Raw genomic sequence first — 10,511 nt, forward strand, 5'->3', positions numbered from 1 at the left:
ATATATCAGCATTTCCTCGTGACTTTTAAATAATTATTTCAGCCATTTATCAATCCTAACAATAATTCTATCCTTTTACTATGAACGTTTCCATGTACTGTCCTCTTAAAAATCTTGGAGCCTACAGAGCGGTGTAAACAGGACCCACCCATAGCATCCTGAATCACATTTGGACTGGCTCTCTTCAAAGGATGGCACGCAGCCTTACTTTCTATTGAGTTTAGCTGCTGTGATTTTAGTGTGCCAATTTTCCCAATTACTTTCATCCATTTATAACAATAACAATAAAAACAGCTAAACAAAGCAGTGGAACATAGTCGAGGAAGGTGCACATTTCCTGTGGAGGGATGGAGGGGGATACTGAGAGGGCTGGCCATCCAATCTTCCTGTCAGGCAGATGGGAAAGTCATTGTTCCACACTCCAGACAGTGAGGATAATGGCAGGATTTATTTGTTTATGGAAAGAAAGGGATGTCTCTGAATACCTCCTACAGTTCCAACTTGCTCTGACAGGACTGGAGAGTGCCAAAGCAAGGTCCATCCTTCATTTATCCCTCATCATGATCTATTATGGGCTAATAATTGTATATGATTAGTTTACCTGTGCAGTAAGTGTGGGAACACCCAAATGAAAATATTCTGCTCTTAGAGCAAAAGGGATGACTTTAATAATTTCAAATGCACAGTGCTAGTCTATTATTCTGAGTAGAGTTGTGAAGTTTATTATAGTCTATATTAACTGAGAACTATATATCTTGAAATGTTATCAAAAAAAGGAAGCTCATGACAGAAAACTGAATGTGCAACCCCATGCACCATTAAAATGGCCCACATAGTGACAAGTCAAAACAATGAGTGCACTGAAAACAGTTAACAGCTAAAACTGAGCTGCGCTACCACTGTAATTAAAATGAGAAAATACAAATTATATATGAGGTTATTGACACAAAATTGTCCTTAAAAAAATAATCTGTGGAATGAATATTTGATTTTATGCATGACTTTTTTTTTTTTTTCTACATCCTTCTTTGGTCGTCAGAAGGGATCAGATCAGACCAGATTCTTTTATTTATTTACTTATATGTGTGTGTCTGCATTTGTCCTAATAGTAGCTGAACACCACTAGGTGTGTCAGCTTTTTATGAGGTTAATGCACGTTTAGTCTTTCAGCGTTTACATGTCTGGATATTGGGGAAGGTCATTTAGCAGCGGTCCGGTCAGCCGTAATACTTTAAGAGTTACTTAAGTTATTCATGCTCTTCTTTGGCTTGAACAATTACCTGCAGCTCAAAGAGTCTTCCAGCCACATTCATTTCTCTCCATAGTCTTATCCTATTTAGTGGTCATAGAGCCTGCTAGCCCTGGATTACCTGACCTCTCTGCGGCCGTCACTCTGCTGGTAGCTTTACAAAGATCATTAGGGCCACTGGAAGTGCTTACTCTGAGAGCGTGGCCAGAACGTGACAGCGTTCCTGCTGTCTTGGCTGCCATTCATGTGACGTCCACCTGGCTTTCATTTGTTGTCAGTTTGGCAACTTCAGAGCCACATGTCTCCAAGCAAAGAGCATGGTCTTGTGACATTCTCAAGGCTTTGTCACAAAATATAGTGCTGAGCCAGTGGAACTAATAATAGTTATACACGAGCGGGAATTATTTATTTTGTTGTTTTGTTTTTTTTTTTGTTTTTTTTTTGGGGGGGGGGCACTTTTGCAGACTCTCCTCTCTATTCTAACTTCTACTTTATGAAAATTGTCTTTTCACATGTGGTTGTTTGAAGTTTAGAGACTGTGTATCACCATTGGAAATACACTAATAGGCCACTTGCCTTCCCTTATCTACTTCATCTGCTTTATCCATAGAAATAGTACACTTTTGACATGTGAACGGTTTCTTAGTCACTTTTGGAAATCATCCTCTTTGTAGATGAGACTTCCATCAGAGTTTTAATATCAGTCTCATATTTAAATATGAAGTCGCAGCCAGCAACCAGGGATCTTAGGTTAGCATAAAGGTGGAAAAATACTAACCTATGACTATTCAGAACCAACGGATACTTTCTCTAAACTCATAGATTTATACTTTATCACCTTTGTTTGAAAAGATTAAGTGTACTTAGTTTTGGTTGTACAAGGCATTGTGCTTTCCAAGGGAGTATTGGCAAGATGTGATCCCACATACCAATATATTGATGTCCCCTGGCAAGAAAGGATAAGGATAAGTGATGTTTGTCTTCACCTGTGCTTGTATCTTTTGCCTCAGTCTTGAACGACTGCTGAGACATGTTTTTACTGCAGATAGACACGCCCGCAAAAGATGCAAGGTGCAATTTAGTGTGCAGTTCCAGTGCTACAGATGAGAAAACCTTACATAAAAGCCCTCAAGTCAAAGGTGTGGCAGGTTAGATGTGGATGTTTTCCAGCACACCCTCAGCGTGATTTGGAAACCAGGTGGGGGAGAGCCTGCCATTCCATAAAGGTGGAGGCAAGAAAGCCAAAGACAGTATGTACAGTACTCAGATCGCAGCACGTCTGTAGCATCTATTAGTCTCTGAAGTGCTTTAGCAGCAGCATTCAGCTTTGTAGGGTCTCTGGACTTGAAGGCTGCGACATCACAAAGACCCTATAATAAGGAAGATTATGTGAGATGGGCCCATCTCTATCTCCCTGTGAAACAGGATTCCTTCTGTAACGCTCAGCATTAATATGCCAGACTAATTCAAAACCAAACACACCACACACACCATCCACTGGGGATCAAACAGAGCTGATATAAAGGGATCCTCTGTGTTGAAGAGACTGCTGCTTCTTCACTCGGCGGACCCTGTATAACCCCACTACGTTTCCTCGTCAGCAGAGCGTTTCTGCAGCTCTTTTGTCACCAGGGGTCAGAAGCAGTTAGACTAAAAACTGGAAATCCCATTCCTGTCTGTTTGCCTTTGATCCGCCACCAAAACTAACTCCACCGTCAACACTGGGAATATCTCTCAAACTAATGTGACCGTCCTGGAAATTTAGTTACCTCTGTGAAGAGAGGAAGAGGGAGGTGGAGGAGTGATCTTTAGTTACGTCATCTCTCACACTTATCGCCTCAGCAACTGCTCACCACATGTGAGTCTATCACCATGAGCCTCTGAGGGTAAGTGTTTCTGATTGAATCTGACACCGAGTTATTCCATTGTACTTCCTCTCCGTCACTTTAGCATTAGAAAAAAGGATTTCCACTTATGCTGTCAGTTGCCACTGCATCTAAATCTCTCACTACTATTGCAAAAGAGCCAGTATACAAGCCAAAAGAGCTTTTTTTCCACCTTGCATGTATTGTTTCATTATTTGACACATCATTGGCTGGTTCTCCCATTTCTGCACAGCAAAACAAGTAGTTGTGTCCTCAGTTCCCCTCCTGAGTCTGAACCCGGCAGGAACAGGTCCTGCTAATGTGTTTCCTTAACAATGTTATTCTTGTAAAGGAGGAAATACCACGTTACTAAAACTCCCTGCCAAACAATTAAGACTGGATTATTGAGACCCAACATGTTCAACATTTAGAAAGAAAAACATAATTATTAACATTGTGAAATGGGTTATAAAGGTGAATTCACACAAATTGCACACACAAGCCCATACACAAAGAATGATGCTCTCAGACCTTTCTATCAGAACCAGGGGAAACGTCTTCAGCAGTTTTAGCTGCAGTAGCCCTTCTGTTGGATGGGACCAGAGGTCACTTTTACTATGTCCTGACTTCTGCAGACCGGGATCAACCCACAGAGCTCTGACCCAATTTATTTCTTCTTGTCAAAGTCCTTCCAGTTCTCTCAATTGAAGATTTTTCCTGCTTCAACACATCACCTTCCGGACAAAGCACTTTAGGGGCTTTTTTTGTTTTGCTTTGCTGACAACTGCTGCTTCCTGCAAGCCAAAAAACAACAGTATAAGTGCAGCGAAGGTTAAACTAAACTTAAGACGTCTTGTAGCCAGGTAGCAAAACAATAATCTGGAGGGACAGATCTCTAAAAGCTCATCACCACAAGTTGCTTCTCTGTAACAAAATAAATGGACATTTTATCGCAGATCTAATGATTCATAGAGCTCTGCTAACTATACAGTAATATTTTATGTGCACTGATAATAATGGCCACATTCCCTCAATTCAAAACTACACTCACATTAATGATGTTATAGTTCTTGATGCTTATCCTTCATATCTATGCAGATATTGTTCAAAGGCCTTATGCCGTGAGGAATAAATGTTGAATAATTCCTGCTGGCGATATTGGACACAGTATTATGTTCACTGCTCAACATTGCAAGGAAGGGTTTGATGGTCCACCCAAAAAGACAGTCCTGACCTGAAAAAAAAAAAAAAAAGTCAACGGCAACAGGGATATTACTGTTCATGGTAGATAAATCCAAATCACACAGCCAGATGAATGGCACTTTAAAACAAAACAGGTCTATCTTTTTCCTTTTGCTTTTACTATGCTGAACTGTCCAGACAACGTTTCATAGGTCCCAGAAGCCAGCTCTGTGCGACTGTAAACCATAAATTTATGAGGAATAGAAGTCGTCTCTTTCACATACGTGTACATCGAAGCCTATAGAGCTGGAAAAATTTTTATTTTATTTATTTATTTTTTTTACCAAATGAACTTGTGGAACAAAATTTATATTACCGGGGGAAATGGTGTGTACTGAATTTTTGCTTGTTAAATCTTCTGACAGCATAATATTATTCATGTTTTTCAGGAACCACAAGCCAATGAATCATCTGCCTCATGGTGAGTAATGAGATGCCAGGTGGTATTTACACGAACAAAAACCTCCGCAGCAGGGCTCTGTTGTGGAAGTAGGATACAGTAAAGTATGCGTGCGTGTTCGTGTGGATTGTGTATTCGTGCATCTTCGCTTATTCTCTGTCCGTGGCATTTGATTTAGCTGCGCAGAGATTGGCTTCACGGTGCACAACAGAGGGACTCCAGTCCACAGCAACCATCACTCCACACCTGGGAAACACATTGGGCGAGGCTGCTCTTTCCCCTTCGTTACGGACCAATAGTTCCACATACATTTCCAGATGTGGTATTCAATTTCAGAGATCTGCGGCGATTGACCTGTCTGACACACGCCAAAGCAAAGCATGAAAACAAAACAACAGTTTTATTTTTAAAAATGGCCTTTAAATTCACGTTCTGCCACTCAACGGTCCGTTCTTAACGCCCGATTTGTAATTTTGATGATTTGGGAGCTAATTGCTCACATTTATCCATCATGTGACTGTAAACTTCAGTGTGACTGACCATGCAGCAGAAGTGATGCTGCGCAGACGCGGAGCTCCAGAGTTAAGTCAGTGCAATAGAGTAAATGGGATAATCAGGGTTTACAGATCTGGGTGGCTGCAGTGACGCACGGCTTTACCTATCCAAATGGAGTGTCAGTGACACCTGCCCCACCCTGCTTTGGCCTCTGCCTGGATCTGATGCCCCCGTTCCACTTTCATCTGCCCTCTGACCCCCCCCCCCCCCCCCCCCCCCACCCAGGCGCTAGCCAGTGCTTGAATATAACAAGCACTTCCTTCCTTACCGTTTCCAAGCAGGATTCCCTGCGAAACACTGAACCAACAGGATTAATGAGGGAACGCATTTTTCACTTTACACTTGATCAATCATTTAATGTCTATCTTAAATTGTGTGTTTTGGATTTTTGATAGTTTAGAGGGCCAACTGGTGGCCCATGTCCGGGAGGGGCTGCAGAGTGTTAGTGGTGTGGTGGTAACAGGCTTACGGGATTTCAGAGAAATTATTTCCTATCTGCTTTCGAGCGCAAGTTCCATCTCCTAGACAGTTATTGGAGTTGGTACAAGTTTAATGTACTATGGTGCTTAAATGAGCACTTACATTAAAGGAAATGGCCCTTGAAAGCTGCTGTGTTGGTTTATCTAAGGACCTAACTCGACCCACAGATGGCGACAAGACAGCGTGGAGCGAGCTGAAGGGCCCCACGCTCAATTTTCAGGCACTGGATAATTTTAAATTTAATGTATTTCTTGATTTCATTTTCATTTTTTATTTCTGGTTTTAATGGATGATCACAACTACAGGAAATGTGTCAGTAATTGCACGAATTTGTCTGCACAGAAATAACGTTAAGCATCCCTATGTGCGCCATTTAAAGCACTGTAAACCAAAAAAAGCATTTCTGATGTGGGTGCAGAGGGGAGCTGGTACAGGGAAGGGTCTTAATCTGCGCTCATGGAGAGCAGGTTTGCAGGCTGTCAGAGGGAGGCGGGGAGGAGCGCGGCTCACAGCCTCGGACCACAGACCTGACTCCTGCAGAGGGACGGCGCAGGTCAAGCGGGCAGGTAACGGTTAACTTCCCCACAAGTGAGAAAAATATGTTGAAGTAAAACAGAGCTGGGGGGCGAGCTGGATTTCCTGCGCACAAACTTCTCCTTGGCTTGGAGAAATTAGAAAATAGGTGGAAGCGAATGAATCTACAATATTCCTCCTGAGGGGCCGATCGACGGAGGGGAAGGGGGGGAGGGGAGGATTGTACCGAAGTGTGCTGTGACTCGACGGGCAGCTTATTCATGCAAATTCATGAAATCATAGGCGTGCCTTTGGGCGATAGAGTCACAGCCGGAAAAACAAACCCCCTCCTGGATCACCAGCGACCTTCAAGGACTGCGATGCGCAGCGCACGGACGCACTGACGGCGGCGCTGAGGCGAATGTTTTAAAAAGCTCAGAGAAAAAGGAGGAGAAAGTTTAGGGCTCAGTTTTTCTCCCAGCTCAGTGTTTGACTGTCTGCGCCTCTCCTTCCACACAACCACCGGCCCTGCTGCATCGCTACCGGATCTCCAAGCTCAGCCTTCATAGTGCAAAACTGCAAGGCGCTGCCGCAACCCTCACTGACTGTTCAGACTCTTTCATAGTTTTTTTTAATTATTATTATTTTCTTTCATTCAATTTAATTTATTATTATAATTCTTTTTTTTTTTTTTTGCCTGATTCCAGTCAACACAAACGACTTCCAAAAAGGAGAATCCCGATGCGGATGAAGTTGCATTTGCGCTACTTTGCAGAATTTGCGCGTAAAGACGCCTCCACTGATTTATCTCTTCTTTGAGAAACAAAAATCTTTATTTTTTTAATAAATATATTTATATATATTTTTTTTTTTTTCATTTCATTGAACTCGCCGTGGACTTTCCCTCGCAGCATCATGTCAGAGGACGATAACAGCTCCACCGCCAGCTACGCGTCTTCTGACTCGGAGGGCAGCAGCGTTAGCGTCCTCAGCTGGGAGCAAGTGCAGCGGCTGGACGCCATCCTGACGGAGACCATCCCGATCCACGGCCGGGGAAACTTCCCAACGCTGGAGATGCAGCCGCGGCAGATCGTCAAAGTGGTGCGGAGCCGGATGGAGGAGAAACAGATCCACGTCCGGGACGTCCGGTTAAACGGCTCTGCGGCCAGCCACATCCTGCACGAGGACAGCGGACTGGGCTACAAGGACCTCGACCTCATATTTTGCGCAGATATGAAAGGTGAAAGTGATTTCCAGACTGTGAAGGACATAGTTTTGGACTGTCTCCTGGATTTTTTACCCGACTGTGTGAATAAAGAGAAAATAACCCCGTTAACGTTAAAGGTACATCCACTCCCAACTTTCTGCTGTTTGTTTGTTTGTTTGTTTGTTTGTTTGTTTGTTGGCTTGTTTTCCTGCTTCAGTCGTTTACTTTTCCAATATGCATGTGACAGCAGTTGCTTTTATGCCGATTCGGCTCACTGGCCATCTTAATGTGCAATGAGATTAGTGATAGTAAAAACTTGGTTTTCTGTAGTTAAGAGGATTGAGTTAAACCAATTGAGAGCGGATCCTGAGCTCAACCAGCTAGATCCTACAACCAAGTACATTCTCTGGTCTTTAATATTGAGGTCAGTAGCATTAATACCACAGTATTTATAACACACAGAGGCCTGCAGCCATTGGCATTGACTATAGAGTGCACAGAATGCACTATTAGTAAGGGTTCATGTGGCAACTCTTCTGTGGTACTTTTAAGCTGTCTACTTAATGTTTATGCTCTCTCCCTCTCTCTCTCTCTCTCTTTCTCCCTCCCTCCCTCTGCCTAATATTTATGCCTTGCATTCGCACACACATAGGAAGCCTATGTGCAGAAGATGGTGAAGGTGTGTAATGACTCAGACCGCTGGAGTCTCATCTCCCTCTCCAACAACAGGGGGAAGAATGTGGAGCTGAAGTTTGTGGACTCTCTTCGGCGGCAGTTTGAGTTCAGCGTGGACTCCTTTCAGATCAAACTGGATTCCCTGCTTCTGTTCTATGAGTGCTCAGAGAACCCCATGGCAGAGACCTTCCACCCTACCATCATGGGAGAGAGTGTATACGGGGACTTTGGCGAGGCCCTGGACCACCTACGTCACAAGATCATCTGCACCCGGAACCCGGAGGAGATCCGCGGTGGGGGCCTGCTGAAGTACTGTCACCTGCTGGTGAGGGGTTTCCGGGCTGCCTCTGAGTCAGAGATGAAGTCCCTGCAGCGCTACATGTGCTCACGGTTCTTTATTGACTTCCCTGACATCGGTGAGCAGCAGCGCAAGTTGGAGTCATACCTTCAAAACCACTTTGTGGGCCTGGAGGACCGCAAGTATGACTACCTGATGACCCTCCATGGGGTGGTCAATGAGAGTACAGTGTGTCTGATGGGGCACGAGAGGCGGCAGACCTTAGGGCTGATAGCCATGCTGGCAGTGCGAGTGCTTGCTGAGCAGAACGTCATTCCCAATGTGGCCAATGTTACATGTTACTACCAACCTGCTCCTTATGTGGCAGATGGCAACTTCAGTAACTACTACATAGCACAGGTACAGCCGGTGTTTGCTTGCCAGCAGCCTGCGTACTCCACCTGGCTGCCCTGTAACTGAGACAGACCTGAGGAAAGGAGGAGGGAGAGAGTGTGATTTGATTAAACAGGATCAAGCGGCATAGTCGTTGCCTCAAACCTGCCCAGTGTTTGACAGCTGACACAAAAAGGAGTCACCTTTTTGATGTTTTTGCATCAAAGCTTGTGTTTTGGTTCATACGTTGAGTATGAACGCTACATAAAGAACAGTTGGCTTTCGATCCAAGTACGTATACCAATGTGAATATCTCACATATCTGGAAACACCAACATCACCTTGATCCTGCCCAGACCAGTTAGGTCCATGCAGGACTAATTTGGGTAGCGTGGAAGTAATGGCTAAATGCAAATTTGTGAAAGCCTTTAATGCAAGCAGCTGAACTGTCATCAAGACTGATTGATTCTGTCAAGAACTGATTGGCCTGCAGGTTCCCTCAGCATACCAAACGGCTGCATCAGTGTCCTGAAGTTGGCAGCTACTCCAGCCCAGCTTTCAGGGGTCTTTCTCAGTGCCGACACACACACACACACACACACACAAACGATCAGTGAAATCAGCTGCTCGTGCAGTTCTCCCAAAAGGAGGCCCAGGACTCTGCTGTACGTCAGATCAGCTGAGGTGAGATGCTGTTAAATTAGATTGGATAACAATCTGGTATCTCTGCCTTGCATTTGGATATAATTATGGTTGTTTACAGACCAAAGATCTTTTTGATTGTTTCTAACATTAAATCCCAATTTTGGTGAGGGGAAAAATAAACAAAATACGAAGCTTTGTCTATTTGTGAACATATGTGTGTTTATAAGTGCCTATTGCCTCTCCGAGAAAACAGTAAACTGGCCATATGATGTTTGTGAATTATCCCCAATCTAATTATAGTCAGGTACACAAGACGATAGTACCCCAGAGGCTTGTGAATGTATACGTGAAATTATGCGCAGTCAGTGTTTGTGTTACGTTTGGATGCAAAAGAGAAAAAAAAAAAAACAAAAAAAAAAAACAAAGCACCATACGTAAGTGCAGTAAAATAGCAGTCGAATGTCTGATTCATGGATTGTTGCAAAATTCACATTTTTCATGTGGGTTTTGGGAAACTAGAAACTGATGCTAAAATGTCCCAGCTCCATACTGGTATTGCTCAACTGTTATGATTGAGGTCGACAAGCATTTTCAGATCATCAGCAACAATGAAAACTTTCACGCACACAGTATTTCCTGTATATTTTGGACAGTGGTGCTTCTCTTTTTCTCAACTGAGAAAAACACACACACACACACACACACACACACACAAACAAGTTCACAAAATGATGGATGAGAGATAGAGATTAGAAAGGCTGTATTCAGAGAGAGTCTGACTGAAGACCTGGTCTGTGTGCTTCTATGCTTCCTCCTACAGTTGAAGGATATTTGCAGAGAGACCTCAGATGATGAGACACTATTTGCTGTAGCACCCTGGCAGGGAATTCCTCAGCTGCCGCTGAAGAGCTTGAGTTTAGCCGGGTTTGGGTCTGCAGACTCCCTTTGAAGGCTTCAGAAAATGGTGCGCCAAACATTTTGGTGGCTCCGCTGATAGCCCTAAAGTTTAA

The 10,511-nt window shown here is 43.7% G+C and overlaps 1 protein-coding gene across 1 annotated transcript; it reads left to right on the forward strand.

Moving 5' to 3' along the window:
* Positions 1 to 6,570: 6,570 nt before the first annotated feature.
* tent5aa (terminal nucleotidyltransferase 5Aa) lies at positions 6,571 to 9,955 on the forward strand. Its single transcript, XM_029503819.1, has 3 exons — positions 6,571 to 7,088; positions 7,216 to 7,648; positions 8,164 to 9,955. Exons 2-3 carry the CDS (start codon positions 7,220 to 7,222, stop codon positions 8,941 to 8,943), a joined length of 1,209 nt encoding a protein of 402 aa, XP_029359679.1. The 5' UTR covers positions 6,571 to 7,088; positions 7,216 to 7,219; the 3' UTR covers positions 8,944 to 9,955.
* Positions 9,956 to 10,511: the final 556 nt, after the last annotated feature.

This window comes from Echeneis naucrates, chromosome 6, assembly GCF_900963305.1.
Source record: "Echeneis naucrates chromosome 6, fEcheNa1.1, whole genome shotgun sequence".
In the NCBI taxonomy this organism is placed as follows: Eukaryota; Metazoa; Chordata; class Actinopteri; order Carangiformes; family Echeneidae; genus Echeneis; species Echeneis naucrates.

Excerpts from the sequence above, each read along its gene's own strand:
- tent5aa (XM_029503819.1), top strand. The coding sequence starts at position 7,220 with ATGTCAGAGGACGATAACAGCTCCACCGCCAGCTACGCGTCTTCTGAC. Across the intron at positions 7,649-8,163 it reads TAACCCCGTTAACGTTAAAG|GAAGCCTATGTGCAGAAGAT; the intron begins GTACATCCACTC and ends GCACACACATAG.